At 38.7% G+C, this 27,324-nt stretch overlaps 1 protein-coding gene across 2 annotated transcripts in view; it reads left to right on the forward strand.

Moving 5' to 3' along the window:
* adcy7 (adenylate cyclase 7) overlaps nt 1–27,324 on the forward strand; it is a 38,325-nt gene that overhangs the window by 2,225 nt on the left and 8,776 nt on the right. For both annotated transcript variants that reach the window (XM_079467004.1, XM_079467005.1), the window contains exons 2-12: nt 16,971–17,495; nt 19,818–20,015; nt 20,363–20,533; nt 20,713–20,862; nt 22,431–22,588; nt 23,277–23,388; nt 23,495–23,622; nt 23,718–23,876; nt 24,223–24,355; nt 24,445–24,633; nt 27,221–27,261. In XM_079467004.1, the coding sequence (XP_079323130.1) occupies nt 17,331–17,495; nt 19,818–20,015; nt 20,363–20,533; nt 20,713–20,862; nt 22,431–22,588; nt 23,277–23,388; nt 23,495–23,622; nt 23,718–23,876; nt 24,223–24,355; nt 24,445–24,633; nt 27,221–27,261 (1,604 nt within the window). In that variant the 5' untranslated portion in view covers nt 16,971–17,330. The remainder of the gene's footprint in view (nt 1–16,970; nt 17,496–19,817; nt 20,016–20,362; nt 20,534–20,712; nt 20,863–22,430; nt 22,589–23,276; nt 23,389–23,494; nt 23,623–23,717; nt 23,877–24,222; nt 24,356–24,444; nt 24,634–27,220; nt 27,262–27,324) is intronic.

Here is a 27,324-nt window from a genome sequence, read left to right on the forward strand (position 1 = left end):
ACAGGGCTAAAGGGACGTGTATACTTAACTTTCTGTGTCCGTCTCGTGCACAAACACATAATGAGTTTGACACATGCGCAGTACTTCACCGAGTGGACGCATGCGCTGTTGTACGTGTTCCGGAATGGGTTTGGGGATGACCGCAGACCCTACTGATGTTGATAATTATGCCATGTGTGTGGACAGCCGGACTATACTTTAGCCTTAAGATGTGATCATGTTTTCGCAGAAGGAGATAACATATTTACATAAGGCATTCTGTAGAGCAGGTTGTCCGTTTATAGCTAGTGTAGAAGAAACATCATGGCAAATTACAAATTACCTGTGGTGTGTGTTGATAGAAATTGCTCATTCTAATGTAATACAAATATTCATTATGTAAGGTCTTTATAGACATAGTTGTGTGTATAATATTGCATTTCTGTCAATAGATCCTCCAAAATATTACACACAGCACCTTTAAGCCATCAAGTAAAACTATGCTTCAGAATGGTCTCAGTTCTTCTTTGTTGTCCCCTGAGTTTCACCCCTGTCCTGTGTGTTTAACACTCCCTTCCTCCTGTGGAGATTTTCTGTAGTTCACTCTCCAAATATCCACACAGATATGTCTGTTCCACAGAATGGAATCTGGTTAAGGGAGTGACTTCCTTAACGTACTTCTGCCTCCAGTCTTCTTAAACACGCATGCACACACTAAATTGTTAAGTAACAATAATTAGCTTTTTCTTTGTGATATTTCTGAAATGTTATTTGACCTTAAATCCCACCGCCTTTAATGGCATATCAAATGCAGCTTTTTACTTTAAAGGTATCATGAATTAAGAAAGCAATTTTAACCTGAGCTTTTTTATATAAAAGCTTATCGTGTTCAAACGACATAGTTGTGTAGTGTCAGTACTGAAGACGGCCTTGTTACTGAAATGACAACATTTATTGACACCAGGGGCCTCATTTATAAAACTTTGCGTAGGATTTGCGTCAGAAGTGGCGTACGGATGAATCAAAGGACATGCGTACGCACAGAAATATTCAGATTTATAAAACCGCGCACACGCACATCCTAAGCAGTTTTCCCTTAATAAATCACAATCAATTTTAAATGTAGCGCAGCTTTTGCGGCTTCATGTCACGCCTATAGTTGCCCATAAATAGTCCGTGAAACGCCCACAAGTTAATATTCATCGATTGCGAAATCATGGCAAATACAGAGAGGAAATAAAGAAAAATGTAACTTCACTCAATGTGAAGTAGAAGTTATCGTTGGGGAGGTGGAAAATAGGAGAAAAATGTTGTTTGAAGGGCACAGTGTGTTCATTACTAATGCCGAAAAGGCACTTGAGTGCACATTTTCCCGACAAGTTTGTTTTTTATAAATACCAATTATTGGGTAGAGAGCGGCGTACGCCTTCTTTTGTGCGTACGCAACGTTTATAAATGAGGCCCCTGGTCATTGAATGGACATCATTGATAGGTTGAAACACCGCCTCCACAGAAGAATATCAACAACTACTTCTCTAGCCCCGCCCACTGGTTCTTGAATAACTTAAGCCATGCACACATAGTACACACTCCCGCATTTTTGATGATTGAAAAACTAGTAACCATAGCGACATATTTTCTCGGCTAAAGGTTTGTTTTGTCTGTCAGTTTAAACTAAACCGCTGATACATGCTGTTGTGTTTATGATCGGAAGGCTGCATCACACAGCGCTCTTTTGCAGTCATGTTCGTTATTAATAAGCGCTTTTATGCTGGTTGTATGGTCTTAGATCAAAAAGTCCGACACTTAAGCTTAATACATCGTCAGTAGCAGATTTTGAGATTTTTTGGTATTATAAAACATATAAACAAGTTTATTTTCGTCTTGTCTTTATTTGCTTATTTTTTTCTGTGAAGAACTGGCAACCCTGTCACTTTAGCGAAGTGCTCACGACAGCGGCTAGCCCTGTGTCATATGTGCAAAAGTGAGGACTTCTTTCACTGTTATTTGTATTTAGAGTGACCAAGCAACACACATGTAACATATTGTACAGCGCCTGGCTGTGGAAGAACACAGTTACTTCCTCCAGATTCTGATATTAGGAATACGTGGTTGATGTAGGTAAAATAGTTTGTTTGCTTAATTTCACCGTGGATTCCTTTGTAAACACGGCACATATCGATGTTGGATTTGCCGAAAGACTGAGATTAAAAAGCAATGCTGTGTTGTCAATATTGAATCTGACAGGAATCTTATGTAAGTAAAAATACATGTACGATGCGTCACTATTGCTTTGTTAGAGAACTCTTTATATGTCCTGATTATGTGTGACCTACATGTCTAGCCAAGTTTACAGAAGGCTCCAACTAAGCACGTAGCTTGTCAAACAGACACACAGAAATGAACATCACAGGGCACACTGCTGTCTTTTGGAACAGTTTGGGAACTGTGGGCGTTTAGTTCCAAGTCTTCGATGCAGCCCACCCACAAAAAACTGAGCGTTTTTGAATGTAAAACCATGTGAACATCATAAGCAGACCTCAGAGAACAGTGTAAAGTAATAATGAAGGCCAGTTCATGACACCTTTAATAATCTGTTTAGTGAAGTTTAAGTACTGGGCAGAATGACCTCTGTTGTAATGGCGATCATTATGTTATGAGTTGACGACTATTGATTCCTCTCATCTCACCATGTTTTCATAGGCAATTACACAAAATCAATCCATTCACTAATGTAATCAGCTAGCCAATATGAGACAGAACGGTGCCAATCTGCTCTTTAAAAGCTTTAGTCAGATATGTGGTTTGGCTGATCATTATTATTCTTTAGTTTTGTGTTCAGACTGTTGTCTCCTGTGCTGTTTGACTGATATACTGGGTCCATCTCAGCTTACTTTATAGGAGAATAAAACATATGCCAATACAGTGCACATAAACATCATGTAGAAGGGAGATTTTGACAGCATGAGATACATGTGTTGTATTAAGTCATTAAGCAAACAGTTCAGCGTTATTTGTAGGGATGTTCGGCAACCGAAAATAGCAAAAAAAGACATGCGATTTGATCAAGCAGCAACGGGCGCAGAGAGAGAGAAAGAGTGAAGAGCTTTATTAATGTAGCAAACGTGTCGGCAGTGTGTGGAACATTTTTATAAATGTCACAGACAGACACAGCACAGAATTTGCCGTGAATGAAATTGTCTTTACCGGTCAGTAACTTGTGTACTTTAGACTGAAGCAGGCAGCCTGACCGTAGTCTCGTTGCTCGCGACATCCTTTGACATTGTACAGTGGTCGCGTGCGCACAGTTCCCTGTACCAAACAACTTGCCAAAGTATGCTCTGTGCTTTTTTGGGTGGAGTTTGGAGGAGAGACGTGAACTGAAATGGTTGTCAGTCAGAATTGCTTGCCTGGATGTCGTTTTTCTTTATATCTTTTTGAAGTGTAGCCTATAATAATCCAACAGTTTTCGTTTATTCTTATTTTTAGCTTATAATGTTGAATGACACTTTTTAATGAAGTGTATGTTGTATGGTTACAGAGTACAGTACATTCTTTTAGCAGTCAGTTATAGCCCCTATTTAGACTAATTTCTTGTTTTAATTTAGCCTACTTGTTTTGCCAAATTTTATTTTAAGTTATATTATAAATAAGCACATTTTACCATTCAGTTTATGCAATAGTGAAAAAATTGGCTGAAGAAATATGAAAAACTGTATTCGGCCAAGAGGTTTAATTTCGGTGCATGTCTCATAAATTATAGTCATGCTTAAGGTCTACGCCGCAAACTGTGCGTAGCTCTGCGTATCCGGACCTTACGGAGACCGCTGTGATTGATCTGTTTGAACCTCTCCCTCAGGTAAAAAAACCTCTGCAATAGCATCATATTTACTTAAACGCATTTCCGAATATCTATAAATTATTTGTTGTTCTGTATTTAATATCTCAAGCTGCAACAAAAGTGACTGTTTACTGCTAATGTTTCTCAAATGAGCAGCTTCTTCTTAGGCTCTCGTCTTGGTTACACAAGCAACACGCGTCTGCCTGTCGACGTGGACAACGACGCACAAGTATAAAGGAAAACCAGCATGTTGTCTATGGCGTAGGTCCTACGCACAACTATAAATTATGCTTTAGTCTGGTACATTCACTGCCTGACTGTCATTCAGAAGGTCAAAGCTATTGCCCTCTCAGTGCACTTGCTCTTCTGGCTCTTTGGGCTGTGAAGCATTTAGTCTATTTAAGATTCTTTCTCTTATGACCTGCTCTCACACTGCTGGAGGTCAAGCTGCCAAGCTGTTTGGAAGAGTTGTAGAGTTTACTACCATCTTTTGAAAAAGCATTCAGCTAAGCTTGACTCCACTTATAAAACTCATCACGTGATGGATAAGCTAAGCTTCAGTGTTTTCTTTCTTTATTATACTTTGTAGAGCTTAGAATCAAGCTTAGTTGAACAAAACATCTGTTCTGATATTTTGCTAGCATCCATATCATAGGATAGTTCAAAGTTTGTTCAACCTTTTTAAACATTGACGTTTGTTAAAACTATTCACAAAATGACATGGGTCTTCTTTATAAAGGTTTATTTAGTGAAGCTGTTGAGGATACCAAAATCCAGTCTGAGGTCATAATATGTTATGTGAACGACTTTAATATGAAGAAGCATTCTTCAAAGAGTTCATCTGGGTTTAAGATGACACAAACGTTGTGTTAAATGTTAGTATACTGCTGTATCCTCTCTCATTTAAGACTGTTTGATCCTTTTATTGAGCTAAAAGAAAAACATGTTGTCTGTTATTGCATTTTTTCTTGTAATCTGCCTCTACTGGTTTGTTTAATTGTTACATATTCTCTGCCCATACACTCCCACACCCTCAAAAATCCCATCCCAATCACATTGACACAAAGGCTAGCATTCCAACAGTAGTCGATCACGTCAAAAATACGTATGGGATAATCTCAGCCAGTAGTAAACGCAAATCAGTACACCAGATAGTAGTGCATGTTACATAAATTGGTAATAGGACACAAAAGATTCATTTGTAATTATGTAATATTGTATGACCAGTTTCTATTTTATCATGTGAAATAAATGAATTGTGGCACAGCAGCCTCAATCCAGGATGTGTGGTGGAGGTGGATGGCACGATTAACTAATAAGAACAGTGTATTCCAGAGCGCTATGTAATAATATGAAAAAATATATATTGTGATGTCGCAGACACACATGCATTCTTTTCGCAGTAAGTGCTTGCTTGCAGCACTGATGTAATATTTTGTCTAGCCTTGTCATCATCATGTCTCCTTTAGACGCGCTTTTATCCTGAGACGGAGGTGTGGGCATTATCCCTGGTTGGCAGTCGAGTGCATTGTGGACTGTGTGGAAGTTCTCCTGTCTTGCCCCTTTTCGTGTTCTTGCCCCTTTTTGCGCTCTTGTCTCTTTGTCCTAAAAGTGGATCTAACACTTGAGGGATCTTCTGAAGATCAGGATTTTCAGTTGCCATTGAAGGTATTTCAGGTGCCTGTGTGAAGCTGTTTATAGCCGCGATGATTTTAAATGTGCATTATGAATTGCATTGTGTTGATTTTGTGTGCTTTTTGCTCAATATTGCACTCGTAGGACTTCACTGTAGGATTGGGCTAGTCAGATCATGTAGACAATGTCACGTATGTTAGTACGTGACTGTATGGTTTTTGTGTATGGTTTTCGTGGCATTTTATACAGACTCTCTTTTCTAAATGGTATGTGATGAAACATTGGTTAGAAAACATTTCCTGTGGCATATTGCTGTTCCTTTCTTTTCATTTTCTTAAAGGTCCACTGCAATGCCTTGGAATCCGCAGCATTATTTGATGTAATTTCAACTGAAAAATGCAGAGAGCGCTAAACATATCGAGTGAGGTTGCGATAGTCTTTTTAATGGACAGGCTCGTAAAAAATCTGTCATAATATTATAATATAATATAATAATTTTTACCCGTCACTATGGTGCAAGGTGATGATGTTATGTGCTAATAAGAATGTTTGTGATGTCATTGTGACGTACATGAGTTTACTCTCTGAACTTACTGTATTTTAATACAACTGAATACCCAACAAAGTTGTTTACATATTTAATGTTTCTGTCAGGCATTAAATAATAATTGCAGACGAATGTTTATGTGCCTATTTCCAGTCAGTAACAATGACAGCTGCTTGTAAACGCTGTTTTGTAATCATTCATTCATTCTTTCATTCACTTACAAGTAACTTTAAGCTGCTGTTGGGTCAATAAACAGAGAAGACCGAGAGAGGCATATTCCACTCACTGAATCCAAAATGACGCTAGTCGCTATCGCTTTCTGAAGGAAAAAAATTTGGAAACAACTGATTTGTTCACGCCTGTGTGTTTATGAGAGCACGCGACGCGTGTAAAAAGATTTGAAAAAGTGTTGAAATATTATCAGTACATTTAGAATCTGTGTCGAAACAAGTTAGATTGTAGCAGGCTGTCTTAGTCTAATGCCTTGTTTAAACACGCCCCTGACTCCGCAACGCGAGTTTCCGCTGATCCCGCGTGAGTTTTCCTGGATGAACGAGGCGTTTCTGAGTAATGAATGGAAAACAAACATGTCCCTGCACGATCGTTTTCAGGGCAGGGGTACCTCTGGTCGCTTGCGATCACTTTCTGATATAAGGAAATTATTGGATGCTACCAATTTAACAAAAAGAGGAATTACAAACTTCCCTCATTAGCTACGCTTACATGGACCAATGCAATCGGATTAAAAATCCAATCCGAATGAAAATGCTCCATATAAACACGTCAATCAGATTATAAATGCCAAAACCGATTGAAATATTCTGTAGTATTGCAAGGGGTGGTTTATGCAGTTTGTAATCCACTTGATAGGACATATAAATACTTGACCAGATTAAAAAGCGAAGTAGGAAGTTAATGCATAACGTTAACATGTAACGTTATTTCTGGGGAATTACAGTTTGTTTATCTAGCTATGAACTCAGCTAATTTAAGTATTCAATCTATTAACTCTCAAAGTATTTATTTCAAGAATATTATTTTATCTCAATGATGAGCAAAAGCACAACAGTTTTTAATGAAAAGAGTTGTCTCTTGCCACTGAGAAACATCGTGCTCCAGTCGTGCTGGAGTTTCTTGTTGATTAGCGTCTTAGGAGGTTTTTTCGTCAGACTCTGCCTCAAAATACAGTATACAGTATTCAAAACTTCAGATATGTTTTGTTTTCTCAGTGGATTTACGCATATAATCGCGAAAATTATCAGCTCTGTGCTATCGTGTTTCTGACCCGGAGGACAGACTATCATGCAACCCCTCGTGAAATTAAGACTTCAATGTAAAGGTTTACAATGTCTGGATCATCCCCCATCTCCCATCGAGTGCATCATGCGTAATTCATCATGTTGGACATATGAAATGTGCGAACAAGTGGTTGATTTGAGGCGCTCTCATAGTGAAGGGGGCGGGACTCTTCCAATTCTAAAGCGGATTTGATTGGACGGGAACTTTGAGGAGAGGCTGAAGTTTAGCGTGATGACATGGAATTTCTAGATTTTTTTGCGCACGTGCCAGACTGTCAGTTTTGTACGCTTATATCTACTGAATGGGAATCTTGTCAGCATGTAAGATTATATCAGTTTATTGACGTCCTTTTCACTGGGGCTTTAAATCATCCTTTTTGTGTTTGGCATGTTTACACTGCTGATGTTTTTTCACTCATGTAGAAGCTTAGAGGCATACAATATCAAATAAGTGGAGAATAAGTAGGAGGGAGCATATTAAGATTTGAAAGCACCTGAAGGCACATAACAATCTTTTATGTGACAAGTGAATTGCAGAGCTTGGGAAAAGAATTACTCTCTTTCATAGTAATCCTTTAGAAATGTGTCTTTTTTTCAGATGAACTACCTCTCAGCTCTTTTGCTTGTAATGCAATGCTTCAGTCGTGTTGTTAGGGAAATGAGTCACAGTTGCTAAGGAAATGGGTTGGTGTGTGGTTAGATTGAGTAGACATCTAAGGTTGTCCTTGATGAGAGTTTCTCTGCTTAGAAAATGGTTGAATCTTTCTTCTGCATTTGTGTGTGTGTCTGCAACCGATTATTCAAGCGTCCTCTCGCAATGGCTGCTGTGCATCAATACTGATTTGTCTCTGTGTAGCATCTTTACATCATCTTAAATGATCCTTTGGCACATCCTTTGGACGTATATATGTGTGTGTGTGTACGTGCACAACATGGTCTGAACACATCGAGCGAGTTTTGTGAGATGGTAGTTGATGCAATAGTGCTTGTTCTTTGTTCTTGGTTTTTCAGTAAGAACCAGTAAGAGCTGTTTGATTGTAAAAGGGAAGAAATCTTTTTTGGGTTGGTCAAACTGGTGCTCTTACACATACATACAGATGTCACATGCATTTTTCTGTATGTGTGTGAAAGAGCAAGAGAATCTACCAAAACAGTGTGTAAAAGTAGATTAGTAATGTTAAGAAATAAAGTCAAAATCCACCTTTCAACTTTACTCACATACTGTACACATGCACACACCAGTAACAGATCTAGTATTGGTGTCTATTTTAAGGCTAACACCATGTCTACACCGGACGCGACACGACAAAACACTTTAGAAACACACTACAACCCATTATAATTAAAAATTTTCGCCACACTGGATTCGACGTGGCAAATCTGAAGCGTCTGGTGTAGACAGGGTATAAGCTGACAGATTATGCTTAAATACTGTCTCTATGTATGGCAGAGCAGCACATATTCCTGGCTGTGATTGGAATTTCTTTTGCCTTGTTCCAATATCCATAACCATGGAAAATGGGACAGTGTCACGATATCGTGTAGGAAAACTCACAAAAACTCAGCTCAGATGTCCCTTAAAAGCCCCACACAAATGCACACACCTGCAAAAACACTCATTATGATTTTACACACACACATTCTTAGTTGAAACAGTGTAATGTAACACTGGGGCAAAAGTTCCTTAAACAACGACTGCTTTCATTGAAAGGAAAGAGGGGGGGGGGACTGATACATGGAACTAGAGTGAGCTTTATTGTAAAAAGAAAAGTTCACAAAACTGAATGTCCTGTCTTTTTGGTGGGGGGGGGGTTAAGTTAGTTGAGCACCAAAATCATTGGCTCCGTTGAAAGTTTCAGAAATCTATCTTTGGGATTTAGGAAGTAGAATTGAGAATCAACACACATGCAAAAATACAGACAGTGAGATGAGTCAGACATCAAGTCCAGATGAAAGCTCTTAATGAAAGACAAAGACCAGATCACATATTATTACACACGCAGTAATCGATACGGGATGTGTGGAATGGTTGGGCGCCCTGACTCTAACCTCTGATGGAGTGTAATAATGCTCTCCTGTGCCACACTTACATGAAGTACACATGACATCAGCCTGGCTTATAATCATATTCCTCAGTGAGTATGAATGTTACTCCATAATTGGCCAGTCTGACCTTGTTGTGCGTCCAGGTACGTTTAAGAATAACTCATAAAGAGAAAAGGAGACGAGGTAACCTCCAAATCAGTTCCTGGCGGAGTTGCTTGATATACCGGTGCTACAGTAGCCTGACGATGATAAAACTTTAATACGTGCGATGCCACTCTATTTTTTAAACGGTTCGACCATAGTGGCGTAAGTAAATTTTCTCAAAAATTGAAAAACACATAAAAAACTGCATATATACCTATAATACAAGAAACCCAGAACAAAACGCAATGTACTGTATACTGACAGTCTGTGATACATATGGTTATCTTGTTTTACATATTCTTGATAAGAAAAAGAAGCATATAGGCCTATTTTACTCTGGTGACAAGAATATATGGCATTATTGTTTATAATGTTGATAATAAATATAGTAAATGGGCTTGATACCTCCATGCCTGCATCATCAATAAACAAACTAATTCAGAATGCAGCTGCCAGAGTTCTAACCAGGTCCAGAAAATACGATCACACAACCCCAATGTTATCAAGGAGGGTCAGACACACTCCCAATTTAAATCTATATTTAAGACACATCTTTTCAGCCAACCATTCACTTAATGCATAATGTGTGCACACCCTAGTGGTAAGCGAACCTGGGTTAAATGTCTGGGTTTTGCTGGCAATCGGCGTGTACATTCATAAGGTAAACAACTCAAACTTGTAGAGAATCAACAGTTATGCAGGGATAATTGCGATGAAGTATTGTGTGCACAACACGTGCTGTAGATCCACCTCCCCTGCACGCTACCAGATGCCTGCCTGTTTTCCTAAATAATCGTACAGCTGTATCAGTCTTTTATATATTTGATCAAACTAAATACTCTTCGAAGATACGAAGTATACAGTACTATGTTAAAAAAGATTAATATGAGATTGCGTGTGTTACCAACGCTTTAAATGAGCATACTAGGGTTTACTATAGTACGATAATAAAGTATAATAATACAGTATTTTTTCATGTGGATTGATTAATGCCATTGGTATGATTGGTTTTCATTATTTCATAAAGAAGAGTTTTCATCTAGATGTACAACTTTTCACCAACCAACATGAACTGTGACATAAAAGGCAGCTGACAGAGAACAGAGAGAAATATTTATGCTTTTAAGATCCCTTGAAAATCGATCTGTCACTGATTATATATCTGCTGCAATAAATTATGTGATTATATTTGGTTCAAAAAATGTGCACAGGATTCTGAATACAAATCTTTGTACTTTTGTACAACTTTACTCCAGTTAGTTGTTATCTTTACGCTGTCACAGCTGTTTTATAACTTATTTAACTGAGCCATGTGTTACTAATTGTAATGCCTTCTATGTATGTCATAGTTTTAAAAAAATAATTTCACTGAATACAGATCTTTGTACTTTTCCTTTCAAGTCACTAAAATTCGTTTTGGATTTGTGTCTGAATAACGAAGGGTTTCCAATGTACAAATTAGTTTTCCGTGTGCTTTTATTGGCCAATATTCTGTGGACATCATAGGTGATAGGTGAAGGGAAGGGTGAGGTTGCTCTGAGACACGCTACTTCGCTACCTACACCAACACTACCAGAGTTACTTTGTAGCTTGACCTTGCTGTCCCACAGCAGGGTCACTATTGTCTGGGTTTCCGAAGCATAACAGTGATGTCTTGTTATGAGAATGATGCTGGAGTATGTTTCCTATAAAGAGACTATTTCTCTCTGTAGGGTGCTGTTAACCACACCTTATCTATGAGTCAACAGAGAGAGTGTGAACATAAAGAAGATGAAACAGAGGTGGTATCTGGTTAAAAATGAGTCTACGCTCTATAAAGTCACAAATTATGTAGGCCCCACTGCTCGCCATTGTTGTCAACAGTAATAAAGGAACAAACAATTTAGCAGTAGAAAAGCAGAACAGTGTTGCTTGCCACAACACACTTTTTAGATTTTTTTATGAGGGGAACACGGTTAGTATCAACAACACATGTTATTGATAACGTTACCTTGATGAATGACGTTTAAAACATTACAAAAAAACATAAAATGTTTATGTTTGACACGAAACACGCACATGGTTAAGAAATGCAGGATGTATAAGTTGTTTAGTTTGAGTTGGATGTAGAGTAGGATGGCCTCAGGGTATTTAATTTAAGCATCACATTCATTTAGTACATAATAAATCCACTTCAGTGACGTCTGTGTGTGTATATGTGTTTGACCATCAAATAAGGTATATTTATGTATGCGAGTGGAGAATGTTTTCAGTCGGCCATGTGCCTTTGACAGTCTAGACTTCCTGTGTTCATCCTGTGTTCATCACAGCCGCATTAATTAGCCAGACCAGCCTTGGATAGCATCTGACTAATCAAATCACCCATTCAACCCCCCCTTATTATACCATCTTCCACATTAGTGCAATTCAATATAGCAATTCTCAGTGCCTGAAATTCATGTCTGCTTTGTGTAACCCCTACACAATGCAGTTAAATACCTTTATGTCCACACAGAACTCAAGGTGTTAGACATGTAACAGGTGTGCTGTCGGGAGGATGAAAGTAACCCTTTTGCCCCACAGCTTTTTTAAATAAACACCATTTGGGTGTTCAATTTACATTAAATTCTCTCCAATTAGTTGTTATCTTTTAGCTGTTACACATTTTTATAACTTATTTAACTGAGCCATGTGTTACTAATTGTAATGCATTCTATGTCATAGTTTCAAAAATTAATTTTACTGATATAGACAAATCTTTTTGCATAGAAGAGGATGGACACACATCTTTGAACATATTGAGTTTGCCAAAATCAGTGCGTGTGTACAGTATATTTGTGTGCACGTGTGTGTTAGCCTGTTACCAGCATATACTGTATTATAAAAGGCAGAATGTGTTATTTCGAGCTATTGCTATCTACATACACTGCGGGGTCCCCTTACATGGAATTTGTTGTTTCAACAGTAGCCCTAAATGGACAAACCACTCTACTATACGCTATCTCCTTCGGCAAAGAAGCAAAAACATGAAAACATCTTAGTCCTGTGTCAGCCTCCGTAGTCATTCGAAAAGGTGGGGTGGAGTGAGCTGTTGATTCGCAACCTCACCACTAGATGCTGCTAACTTAACTTTCATACACTAGACCTTTGAGCGTATATTGTACTATATTTCAAAAACAGCCACAACGCCTTGTTTCAGGACTTGTAATCATCATTCCCACATTACCTGATGCTGATCCCCAGCCCTGAGGTCAAAAGTGTGGTGTTTCTGAGGAGGTGGCATACAAACCCCTAATGCTTTCTATTTATAAAGTGCTGTCAAATCATGCCAAACCAACAGGTGGCGATATAACCCTAACATAAAGACGTGTTGACCAATCAGAAGCCTGGAATCTTACGTCAAACAAAGGAGATAGCGGCACGCATTCCAACGTCAAAGGCCAAATCTTCTGTCTAAAAATCTTTACCCTGGCAGGAAATTTCTAAAAAGTTCGGTTTCAGTGACCAAGTAATGTGTTTGCGTGTGGACGAATGGCCGAACCGCATTGAAAATACCCGTATTCGTGTGGACTTGGCCTTGGTCTGTTTTGGTTTTGTATTCTGTGTTCCTTTGCCTGAGTTCATCATTAGTTAATTAGTCCCGCCACACCTGTTTCTGTTCTATCTTATTATGTTCCCCTCCTGTTTATATATTAAACTTCTACTAAGGATTATACTTCGTCTTCGTGCGCTCGATCACAGCCATTCCGTTACAATTCGGTGATGTTAGCTATTTACCTAGTTACTCGCACACCATGTGCACTCCATTCAAATTAAAACTATAAAGTCCTTAAGGGTGGAATGTGTGGTCTGGTCTTAAAAATGTGTGGGTGGTCAACATTTAGGCATGGGAATAAAAAATCATACAGTTGCATTGCAAATATTTGTAGACATACATGACATCAGCTTAAATAATTTAAAAGTGTTGTTAAAGTTAAGTATTAAGAAAGTAAATTGGAAAATTTCACAAACATCTGAATGTTTCTGTGTTTTAAATACAGTCATGTATTCATTGCAGTTATGATATATATGCAAACAGTCATATGCATTTGCATGTGTGGGTGAGGTAAATTAAATGGCGCCCCTCCCAAAATAAATACCTGTGATGCTGATATTAATCAGCATTAATTAGTCAAGAATCGTCAATGTCCCGCTTTGTCATCGGTCTGTATTTTACAGCGTGCTGTGTTTGCAGTGCAGTGTTTTGTGCAGCTGCATAAAGTCTGACCCTGAGGAGGCGGGCAGATTATAGAGCTGTGGTTGGGTCATGTTTATCATCAGATTGTTATGTAGGTTTTGCTGCTGCAGAGCTTTACCACTTCATGACGGCACTTCCAGGAACTACATCAGTACCCAGTCGAGAAGGACATGACCCTCCCTGATTACTCACACACACACACACACACACACCACATGGCGACTATTCTCTTTCATTCCTTCTGTCTCTCCCACCGTCTTTCTCTCTCTCTCTCTGTTATTGCCATACTGGATTGTTCCTTTGCCATGGTTACTTTAGTATGGGAAGTTGGGAACATAAAGGCTGCTTGTTGGCTCGGGTGCTGTTGTCCGGGAGAGTGAAACAGTGACATACTGCTGTCATTTAGTTTTGTAACGAGCGTCAACAAAAAGAAAATAAGGGAGCATCCCAGTTCTTTCATTCTCCACCTTTCCCTGTCCGTCCCCTGCTTTCTGCTGTTTTCTATGCTTCTTTTCAGAGGCACTTCAATAGAACCGAGTACTTGTTCTCTCTCTTCTCCTATCGTAACGTCCTTCGCAGTCTCTACTTTCTCTCGCTTACCTTCCAAAAATTCCTCTTTACTGTATTCTTATTTAAGAATTGTATATTTCAATTATAAATTGCATAGAGATGCACGGTAAATTTCCAGCAATATCGCCGATAATAAAATTTAGGCTGATATATATTTAGCCGATAAATCATTTCCTTTGCTTACAGTTCATCAGCTGCATGCTGCTCACAGTTAATCTGTCATAATCATTCACTTACTGCTATTAGCAAACCATTGTTTTTGTAGGTACAGTATGTAGATACAATATTTATGAATGTGTAAATTATAGGAATGAAAGCATATTGTTTGAATCAGACTGATGTCTGAATGCTTTGTCTTGAGACCTGTTAGACATGTGGCTATTAGGAACATTTTTTTCTGGGTTACTCTGGAAGAACATCTATAATTTCTTCATTAAATTAACAATATACCAGAAAACTTGTGTAACTAGTGTAAAGTATGCTTAGTTCATGATTTTGGAGAACTAATGGTTAGCTTGTTTGCTGCAGTAAATGTTTTCAATTAAAAGCAGTTGTCCACTTTTTGCCTTTTGATTCAGTCTTAGGGAATTTTATATTCATATTTAGATACCGTATATATTTATATATATTGGTTGTCGGTTTACAATGTTTAGAATTATGAGTTATCGTTATCGCCCAAAATGTACATATCGATGCATCCCTAAAATGACATTACAGAGATTAAATTAAGATTACTTGATAATAATTGCTTGTGTTATTGTCTGTCATATTTGAGACATGTGTCAGCATAACCAAAATCAACGTCACTTGTATTAAGGTTTGCCGTGGTTCATAGTGTGTGTGCGTGAGTAGATGTGAAGCTGTTGTTTACGCTTCCCTGCTCATCTTCATTGCTTCTCAAACATTAATTACCTGCAATGAGGAATCAGGACCTTTGTACATTTACAGAGTCTCGTCTGCTCTTCCTCTGTGGGATGTTGTTCACCTAAAAGAAGATGTGAGATGATGCATCATCGAGATGGACGGGAAAGATGAATTCACTCTTGTTTTGCAGTTTTAGCTATTAAGTTATTCCTGTTTACATATGGTTTCCTTTAGTTTCGGTGTGTGTGCGTGTGTGTGTATTATGCATGTTGTCTCTCATTGAGGGATTTAACTTTACGGTCCTGCAGGTGTGCAGCTGTCACAGTGCAAACAACACAGTCACAAACCCACATGCTTTAAAGGAGACGGCACAGTAAGACCATTAACAACTGTATGTACTGAGGGCTCTGTGTGTCTAGAAGGGCACAGTTTGCATAATGTGTGTCCAGCAGGGGCGGTACTAGGGGTGGGCTAAGGGGGTGAATCACTGAAGGGTCGTTTACATTTTGCATCTTTTGGGAGTCTACCCATGGGCAAATGTGAGTCGAATCTTCTCCGTAAAAAAATGTAGAGTGTAAAAACAACTCACCTTTCCCATCAGCTTCTGTGCTGTTGGGAGTAAGACGCATTGCGAGTAGTACTGACACTACGTAAGAGTGCAAGATCGAATCCTTTTGCCGAAATACATTAACATCGCATATCAGATCATACAGTCATTTATTTTCAACAAAATGAAAATATTTCAAAATGGCTAAGAGGTGTTTAATATAAAGTGTACGGTGAGGTTAAGGGAAGTAGAGAGGCCATTATTGTTCTATTATTTTCATCTATATAATCATTTTAAAGGTCCAGTCAAGTGTGTAATTTTTGGGATGATCTATTGATAGAAATGCAATATAATATACATAGCTAGGTCTTCAGAGGTGTCTAAAGAGTGTACACAATGAAGCGCTATGTTTTTATTACCTAAGAATGAGCTACTTCTTGTGTAATTCCCCTTCCATGTAATTCGCCATTTTCTGTCAGCCGTCGTTGCAATCCATAACCTTGCCACTAGATATTACCGGCAAAAGACGCTTGAGACTGGAAACTAACCACAGGGCTATTGGCGCCAATTGTTTTCCCCACTTTCTGGCACTTGGGAGTTTGTGCTCCCATGGGGTCTGCCGTTACTATTTGAGCGTGATTAACACGCATTAACATTTAAATAACAAACCTGAGGAAACAACCGATGTCCAGAAATGCGCAATGCGGTCACTAACAGACAGAGGTGGCCCATGAAAAGTTTTTGCATATGAGCCCGGAGCTGACTTGCTACACCACTGTATTCGAACCCATATGTGGAAGTCTCTGGGCTAAGCCATGGATATCCACTCACCTTAGAACCGCCCCTGGTGTCCAGTCCTTACTCACATTTGTCTTTAGTAGAGATCTCTGCGTGGCTGGCTGTGTCTGTCTTTCTTTGTGAGTGTAGTTGAGGTTTGGCTGAGGATGCCATGGAGAGCAGCCATCAGCATTAGGCTCTTTAATGAAGAGAGAACTGAATCCACAAATGTTGAACTCTGCCCAAAATCCTTTTAACAAACGCTGAGAGCAGCCAACGTGGGAATGACTACTGAGAGGAGTGTTTATAAAAGACCTGATAAGTAGACCTGCAATTGTTCTCAAAACTTTCATGAACTATTTAGCCGCTCTTAAAATGAATCTAGGAAGTTTCTAAAACAGAAAGCTTACGGAATGACTACAGAAGGTGACAGATTTGTGAATCTGTCTTTATGGTGCATCTAAAAATAATAATTCTCTCTTTTTTTCGTTCTCTTTGTGTTACAGGAATCTTTGGACCTGAAAGCATCTTAATTGCATCGTATCCCCTGTCACCCGACATACGCAGACCGATAGCCATCTGCGGCAGGACCGGGAGGCACCTAAAGGATCGCTGCGAGAAAAAAGAATAGGAAAAGTGAAAGACAGATAAAACATTTCATAAAGGACATGAGCAGAATGGTCCTTTGGAGGGGGGGATGAAGTGTTCTGCACTGGATTGACCTCCCACACACACTTGTGTGGTTTCTATGGGGATTTCTGCATATCCATACTCTTCTGGATGGAAGGAGGTGGATTTTCGTGCCATCGGATTGCTCTGCTGTGATTGGTCAGTTTTCTTCGGCTGCTGCACTGCCACTGGTCAGAATGCCAGCAAAAGGGAAATACTTGCTGAACGAGCAGAAGTTGAAACAGGAAGCGCTGTACAGAAAATGTTCTGGCATTAGCCAATATCAGCCGTTCGTTCTGTTGCTGGGACTGAGCATGCTCACGTGTGCTACACTGCTTGTGCTCTTCTTCAGCTTAAAACTGGTGAGATGCCACAATCCTTTCTCACGCTTTCTTACTGACAAATGCTCAGACTGACACAGACCAAACACACGGTGACAAAATAACCTCTATAAATAAATTGATACAGGGTAAATAAATTGACAAATGTATTCATCATATAACATGCAAAGGTGTATAAAGTTTTGTCTTGCGTTTGGATTCACTTTTATTCGTCCTCAGCTGACCTGCTGATATTTAAAACATTCTCTGTTATATAATTCTGTGACTGAGGTGCTGATCCTCTATAGTACCACAATTAAATGCATAATCTGATCCCTGATGATCAAAGTGCTGGAAAGCAAACAGGAACTGGCCGTATCCATGACAGGAAGTTGTGTTTTAATGGTTATAATTTGAAGTTGGGGCCAAGTCCATTCAAATGTTCATCAAAACATCATGTGATATTCTCTCCCACTCTGGGTGTATTTGCCATTTTCTCTGCTAAGTTAGTTACACACTGGAGTCAGCTGGAGTCAGCTGTTGTGGACCAGAATGCTTCTTGCATACTGCCATTGTTCATTTCTCTAGCAGATAAGCACTATACCATCTGTGCAAACTTCTGTAACCTTCTCCCTCAACACCCACCAGCCGTGGGAGGGAAAGAATAAGTCAGTGTAGCTCTGTGTGTGTGGGCATGTGTGTGTTTTTATTTTACTATCTATGTGAACTTTCACAAAGTCTGTAGGATGATGGGAGTCTGTGTGGGCGTGCATACAGTATGTGTGTGTGTTTGCGTGTTTTTGGAATGAAGTTATGCATATCTGCTCCAGTTGAAAGTTAAGTCAATAAAGTAGCTCAATGACAGTTCCACATATGAAGAGAATGATTATTATAATTGAGTCATGATGAGTGGAGTAACCACTGCAGGAAGTGTGTATACGTGGGGGGTTGGTGAAAGGATGCGACGATCTGCAACGGTGCTTCACCCGCATGTCATGGCTTCTAGTTTGATAGTGTCATCTAATCATTTTGCCTCATCGTTTGTCAACTTTTAATCATACTGTACATTTAAATACAATCTTTAAAAATGTAGGGCTGTATGATGTTGAAGAAAAACGTTATAGATGATAAGTTGCTAAATCAAACCCCTCCAACGCATCCAAGCATATAGGCAGCACTCACACATGTATAGGCTACACACATAAACAGAGAGAGAAAGATCATTCACGCTTTCCATCTGTAAAATGACAAACTGTTTAATTCATAAGGGAATAAGCTATCTTAACTCTAGCCATATAGTAATTTTAGTATAACGTGCTGAAATATATTATATAATAAACATAACCAAATTATTGAACATATTACGAAAAACCTGAATGATGTCACTTTCTGTATCAGCTGATCGGAAGCATATCTTTAGCGATCATCTTAGTGATTTGGGCCGTTGTTTGCTCTACCCGTCAAGCATTCAACTTGGTTGATCTGAGCATGAAAGTACCGATCGTCTCTGACCTATGGATGCTTCGCCATCAAATGAATATGCATCCTAGTGGTTGACCTTTGATAAGCAAGCCTCGCATGGCAGAGTTTAAACTGCACTTAAATTCCATTAATTTTATAAAGGAAACAAATATTAAACATCGCGATATTGTAATATGCACATTTGCAATATTTTGTTAATTTCAATATAAAGTGCAGCCCTATTGATAAGACACTTTTTGATCACACACTGGTGAAACAAAATCTTAACGAGTCGGAGGATTTGGATCAAAAGTACACGTAACCCACAATTAAATGACAAACATTTAACCAATGAAATATCAAACCCTTTATTAAGAAACAAGAACAAAGAATGTAACTCAGAAATCCCAGGTCAGAGTTACATGCCCGTCAGACTTGTGTTGTTTATCGTATGTCTAGTGATGTGGATGTATCTCCATAGATGTGAAACTCATTCTGAGATGTGGCAGAGGGATGTTGACCTCTCTTTCTGGACCAGCTTCCTGTTTCTAAGGTTGATGGTGCTGTTTAATGTGAAGTAGTTACATAATGCAAAATCTGCCACTTTTATTATTACTCAATCTGCTTTGATACTGGTATTATGATGGAATCAGGAATAAAGAGGGAAGCTAAATGTCTTTTCAGGCTCTATGGCAACCAGTGTGAAAACAAATGCTTCCAATAAAGAGTGCATGTACCAACATGCAGACAAACACTTGGGCTAACACAATTGCACTTTAACAAAGTTTTCTTTAGAAAAGATACACATGCACACATGCTGCTCCTTTCAAAGCTTTGAATGGTCGTTTTTGATAGGTGTTTTGGGGTTTTAACAATTTGCCTCTCTGTGTGTTTCTCTTTCAGAATGCACAGGTTCATGGGGCATTTGTGGGTGTTGTGGGAGGAGCATTGTGTTTGTTCTTGGCTGTTTTTGTATTGGTGTGTACAGAGACCCTCTCTCAGAGATGGAGAACTTTGCTTGGTCTCGCTGTGTGGGCCACACATCTCACAATGGGCTTCACCTTTATTTTCAGCGGAAACCAAATACTACCATGGGACCAGGTAAAACACAACTATGTACTCATACATTTTTAGATACCACAAAGGAACCCAGCAGGTTCTTCAGTAGACAAAAAAAGCATGTAATATGGCCAACAATACGCAATTTACAACTGGTCTATTTTAGTAATGGCCAGTATAGGCCATACTGGTACAGAAGCAATTCCTGTATTCTTTTTTATCTCGCATATATAATATGTTTTATAAAAGTCTCAAACATTTTTGTTTTACATTTTATTTCAGTACTAAATATTCTGTTGGTTTTATTTTGTGTAGTGCTTAAAAACCGAAACAGGAAGTGCATCAGGATCACTATCTCTCTCTGTCTCTCTCTCTCTTTCTCTCTCCAGGTGCCCTTCTTCCTCTTCATCATCATTACAGTTTACACTATGCTGCCATTTCAAATGAGCTATGCTGTAACTCTGAGTATCATCTCCTCTCTATCTCACATCATTGTTCTGTCAGTGCACCTCACAGTGTTTCCGAAAGACCCCAGACCTAGCCAACCCATAACCAATCAGGTAAACTCAAACGCAAATGATTTTGATTGGGTGAAAGGAGCAGGTTTATTTAAATATGTTTTTAAGTTTTAGAAAAACCTATTAGCACACAAGCTCTGAAGGATGTAACACCTCTATGTTAAACAGTTGGTCTCTTTCTCTCTCTCTCTCTCTCTCTCTCTCTCTCTCTCTCTCTTTAGCTGTTGTCAAATGCAGTGGTGTTTGTTTGTGGAACTGTAGTTGGTGCATTTCATAAGGTTTTGATGGAGAAAGCTCTTCGGCAGACGTTTCAGGATATTCTCCGCTGCCTTGGCATTCGCATGAAACTGGAGATTGAAAAGAGACAACAGGTGCTCATACAACTTTATTTCTACACATATTCATACAGACACAGCACAAACACACACATAGAAAACATGATGCTAGTATTTTACACACATCAGCCTTCATATTAAAATTGATACATTTTAACATTTTTAAAGGAGAAAGTAAACAGGAACCGTTTGAATCTTTTGTGATTTTGGTTTTGATTGCTTAACAAGGGTAACATACTGTTATGGTACAAACTTGAATTAGAACTTGACTGTTGACTGTATCCCTAAACAGAGCCCATATTTTTCAACCTCCACCAAACTCAGTCTATTAATCAACTGCCTTTGCATCTACCTAGCAACCATTTAAAACACCATGGTATCCACTTAGCAACACCTTAGCAACCACTTAGAACACCTAAGCATTTACTTTGCTTGGTTCTAGCAACCTCTCAGAATACTGTAGCAATCTTTAAAAATATAATTCTGTGTTTGGTATGCACAAGATTGAACAAGACTTGTAACATCAAAGAATGTTTTAAAGTATTCAAAAGCTTAAATGTAAGCCTTAATCTTTAAGACTTCTTTTTAACTTTATAGAAAGTCTCTTTTAAGCTATGTTTTCGAGCCAACATTTAAGGTTTGACCTCATAAACCTTACCTCTAAATAAATATCTCAACTTTGGCTTTCCGCTGTTGTTCATTTTTGTTGGTAACACTTTACATTAAGGTACCATTTATAAAGTACAGTATTTATAAATGTGTTCATTAACGATAAAATAAGTCGTTTACAAATGCATTATGAAGCAGTTATAATTGCATGAATACATAAATGTATTTATTCATCATTTATTTGAATCGAAAGCAGATTCATCATTATCTTGATGTTGTTTGCAATATAGGCTATCAGACTGGACACTGTAGGGTGTTATGTTGTTTTTCTTATACCTGCTCACCATTTGGCAGGTATTTATTTAGAAGCCCCCTTTTTATTAATGGAGCTGTAACTGCTTTATAATGCATTTGTAAATTACTTATTAATTATTAATGAACACATTTATTAATGCTTCATAAAGGGTACATTAATGTAAATTGTTACCGTTTTTTAAAAGATATTTATTGATTGTGATTTTTTTGAAGTAAGTTTATGCCATCCTTAATTCAAAATAAGTTCTTTCCTCTTTAAACGAGTCATTGGTTCTCAGTTTAAGGATTCTCGGATTTTAAGGAAGTGATGTCACATAAAAACAATGGCCAGCAGTGAGCACACAAGCACATAAGAAACAGTGTCCCTAGAAAACACAGTGAAGAAAATAAAAGCACTGCTGTGTACCTCTTAATGATATGATCTGTCAGTTTCCCATTACGCTCTCTCACAGTCCAAATCACACAGCCCAGTGTTGGATTACAACAACAGCAGAAAGTGAGAGTGAATAGGACACTTGAGATGAGAGATGGTCATTAGGATTGCTGTTATTATGGATTCATAGGTTGGGTTTGCACAATAGTAAACAGCAGAAGCAAACTAGAGACATGAAACAGTGAATGTCGGATATCAGAAGTGTTATCTTACATTTTTATGTGTGTGTGTATTCATTGTGCTATAGGAAAACCTGTTACAGTCAGTGCTTCCTGTATACATCTCCATGAAGATGAAACTGGCCATAATGGAGCGCTGCAAATGTAAAGACAAAGAGGAACAGCAGCGTATGGTGCGAGACAACAACTTCCACAGTCTCTATGTGAAAAGACATGAGAACGTCAGGTATCATTTCAGAGTCTCCAGTTTCTCCATTCTCATTAAACCAATCCTGATATTGAATGAGAATGGTCAGTCTGTTAGTACTGACCCGCTCTCTTGATTCATTTCCCACCGACCCCAGGAGTAGAAATGGGGAGATGGGGTGCATATATTAATATATCTATTAATATTCTATTCATATGTCCCATTCACATCCATCAACGGTCAGTTCTCTGGAGATCGGTTATGTTTAGAAAGATGCTTGTCCACCTCCGTACAGCTGCTCGGATAAAGCAGAGGCGCACTCACCTGTGTGTGTTTAAGCAAACAATAGAGAGCTGTTCCCCTGCCGGGTTTTAGACGCTCGGCTGTCTTTCTGAACCTGTTCATTAGGAGGGTGATGACTTGCTATATGAGCGTGTGTGCGTTTGTTCTTGTAGTGTGCACTGAGGACAGCTCAAGTCGTAAAGTTAAATTTTCCTGAGCCCTCTTTATGAAGTTTTTGTTCATCCTGACAGCTGTTACACTGAGCCGCTGCTGTTCAACACTGTGTTTTCTTGTCCTCAGGAAAAGTCATATCAAATCTTAAATCTCTTCTTATGTGATATGACTTGAAAACATTTTTTCTCTTGATGTTCAGGTCAAAAGTAAGCTAGAATAACAAGTAACCGTCTTCTTTGTCTTTCTGTGACATCATCTGACATTCTCTTAGTATCCTGTATGCTGACATTGTGGGTTTCACACGTTTGGCCAGTGACTGTTCTCCCAAGGAGCTTGTAATCATGCTGAATGAACTTTTTGGAAAATTTGACCAGATTGCAAAAGTAGGTATCATGTCAATGATTCATTCATTGTGATAAGCATTGGCTGTGAATTGTGCATTGAAATATGTGAAGGTTAAAATGTGTGGTTATGTGGTTTTTCCTATAGGAGAATGAATGTATGCGAATAAAAATTCTTGGTGACTGTTATTACTGTGTGTCTGGCCTGCCCGTTTCTCTGCCAAAGCATGCCAAAAACTGTGTAAAAATGGGCCTGGACATGTGTGAAGCCATTAAGTAAGTTTGTATACAAGCACACACACACACAAACACACAGTTACTGACCAAGATACTGTTGTAGAACCTGAGCGTTGTCTTTTCCTCACTTGCAGGCAGGTGCGGGAGGCAACAGGTGTTGATATAAACATGCGAGTAGGTGTGCACTCTGGAAATGTCTTATGTGGTGTGATTGGCCTACGGAAGTGGCAGTTTGATGTGTGGTCACATGATGTGACCTTAGCCAATCATATGGAGTCTGGAGGGTTACCCGGGTATGAACGCTTCAATCAGAATCTCTTTCTAAAGTACAACAACCCAAAAAAATTGTTTTTCATCATTTACCCACCCTAATGTCATTCCAAACCTGAATGACTTTCTTTTTTCTAAAGCACAAAAAAGAAGATATTTTGAAAAATGTTTAAAACCACTGAGACAATTCTCAAAATAGCTTCTTTTGAGTTCCACAGAAGAGTCATACAGGTGGAACTACCTAAGGATGAATGAAATGATGACAGAAATGTTTATTTACCTCATTACATTTACACTTATTACACGTTTTTCCAAAGTGACTAACAAACACTTCATGTTTCTTTTTTTAATTGTCTCTTTTCCCACTAGCCGAGTTCACATTACGGAGGCGACTCTAAAGCATCTGAACAAAGCGTATGAGGTGGAGGAGGGGAACGGTCACCTGAGAGACCCCTACCTTAAAGAGCTCAACATCAAGACTTACCTGGTCATAGACCCACGGGTAAGAATTTGAGCTCGCACATTAGTAGTGCTTACTGTGTATGTGTGCACATTTGTCTGTTGATGTGTTATTTATATGTGTTTGTTTAGTCAAAAGAATCATCACTGATGGCTCCCAGCATTACTAAGCCTCGTGTGAGTGACGGTTTGAAGATGCGAGCGTCTGTGCGGATGACACGTTTCCTGGAGTCCTGGGGGGCCGTCAAACCCTTCGCTCACCTGCAGAGCCGAGAGGAATTCAGTGCAGATGCCATGGTCAATGGCAAGGGTCGCTGCAAGGTCAGATACATGCACACTTGAAAGAAACAGTTCCCCCACACAAAGTCCTTCCCGAAACTTCGGATGTCCATATTGGCTGTTTTTCAGGAAATGGAAAATTACTGTACATTTGAAATTATTCAATACTGTGTTCTCAAAGTTGACAAGCAATTTTAATACTTTTTATTGGATAGATATTTGCAAAACCCAGTGGCAAACATAAAGTCTGACTAATAATGGCAACACATTTAAATCACAAAATAGGGTTGGGCGATAGACCATGACATTGTCCATCGATGATGGATGAATGCCATCACAATGTTTGGCTGGCACTGTGATTCCTATGCATGACGGAATCTTTAGTTACGATTCATAATTTGATTTGGAAGCTGCGTAACGCATTTGTGTGAATGCAAACAGTGAATCGTAGTAATGCGCTCATGTTGTGTGTTTAAGTTTGTCAATGAAGACCTGGGGCCCGTTTCAGAAAGGAGGTTTAGTGAAAACTCTAAGTATATTAACCCTGAAACGAGGGAAACTCTGTGGGTTTTCCTTTTCAGAATGTGAGGTATGTCAAACCCGAGAATGCCGGGTAACTCAAGCCCGTTTCTAAAAGAGAGGTAACTTGTTTTATACTCAGGTTCAGTAACTTACCATAGTAACTTACTCTGTGAACCTAGCCTGGTCGGGAGCAGGTTTTCTTTTGTAAACCCAGAGTCCCTTTCTAAAGCTTAAGTGGTACCTCATTCATTCATTCATTCATTTAATAGAGTCATTCATGGCACACATTTTGATCACACGGAGAGTGATGTGTTACATCTCAGTGACTAACTGCTTTTATAGAGGATCATTTATGTGAAGAGGCTGCATTAATTCATAGGGACGTACTTTGATTTCAGGAGAGCAATTTAGGACCCGAGTGGAATTTTGTCATTTCCCTGAGTTTTTTTATTAAAACTGTACCATTTGTCTTTACAGTGAAATTGATATATCAAAATATATCGCATTCATCCTTTCATCAATAACATCATCCATTGTGGCCTTGTATAACATCAGAGCATTTTATTTCCTTTACATTTTCTCACAAATGGTAGTTTTCCATGTAGCATTAGAAATGACTTAATAAAGTATATAAATAAAGTGCATGAATAAAGAAATGACTAAATATAGACATACGTGCGGAAATGAAGCGATAATGGTAATATACAATTGGATTAGACTTGCAACCATTCCTACCCAAACCTGCTCCGAGCAGGGTTCGAACCACTGATCAGTCTGACACCCTAACAAGTGTCCTATACACCATGACGTCTCACACTTATCAGTAGAGCACTGATGGGGAATTTTATTTTTGGTTTATTTCTGTTGTTTCGTTCATTTATTCATTCATTTACTGATTAATTCGATTTTTTAATGGTCATTTTCTGCACATTAATAAATCCACTGTTTGCAGAGTGGAAAGTGGCCTCGCTCTCGGGCGTTTTCTTCTGACATGTTGCTTTTTTTGTGCCGTTTGCCATTCTGAATCATCATATCAGAGCTCCATTGATCATGGCTTGTCGTAGTTGTGGTGCAAGAGCTTAACTCTTGGTCAGCCTACTCAGTAAATCAACTTAGAATTCACATTTTTAACTCTGTGTTGGTTGAACCTCCTTATAGGCCCTTTTCACAATGACATCATTCAACTTTCGCCTTTTCCTATAGCAGTGTATCATATCTACCGTTTTGCAAAAAAAAGAAGAAGTTCAGTTTTGCCATCGCACTAGAATTTAACAACAGCGACTGAAAATACGAGTGTTCAAGACATCGGTAAGATTATTATTGTCTTTAGTATTAGACATGTTCAGGACCTCATTAACGCAAAAAGAAAGTAGGCAACAGGAAACATCAGTGACACGGGACCTGCGCAGTTGACTAATCACAGACACACTTACGCACACACACACAAAGCCTACACTGGTGGGCTCAAGATCTACTCGTCTTTCCACATGAAATAACAACTGGAAGAGATTCTAAATTTGCATCGTCGTACATGCGCAAGTAGGCTTCTTGTGAAAATCCTGAAGCTGTCTTGAAAACTGGTTGCAAAATGAGATTTGGTTGCAGTCTGGAGCCCTGATATAATTGTTTTTAATGTTTCGGCAGAATGCCATCTATCAAACTGATATAACCCTCGCCCCCCGATCTCATCATCCATCGCAATGTTTCACTGTAGGCACCGTCCGATGACAATTTGGTAGATTTCACCCAACCCAATCACAAAATATGGAGATTTTAGAAGGACAGCAGTGATATGGCTTCACAGGACTTTCATCACTTTATATGTGCACGTAAGCACATGAGTAAACTGAATTTCCTTAATGGTGATTTTCAATCCTTTTGGAAGGGCTAAAAACACTTGGACACTATGAACTGCATGGAAAAGAGCAGAATGTAGATATGAATAGAAATTCTAGCATATGAGTTTGGGAAAATTTAAAATGCAGTAAATGGATTGTCACCTTTTGGTTCATTGGAACATCTAATACAGATCATTTTATTTAAGATGATAAAGATAAAAGGGATACAAATATGTGCCAAAGATTCTCACATTTGTTTCTTTCCTCAGGACATCCCTCTTCGATCAGTACCAACCAAAATCACAGAAAGGTAGTAGCAGTTTTCTTTTATTCCAACTGCAACAAAGAAGTCACAATGACAAAAATGTCTTTT

This window comes from Barbatula barbatula (assembly GCF_947034865.1).
Source record: "Barbatula barbatula genome assembly, chromosome: 1".
In the NCBI taxonomy this organism is placed as follows: Eukaryota; Metazoa; Chordata; class Actinopteri; order Cypriniformes; family Nemacheilidae; genus Barbatula; species Barbatula barbatula.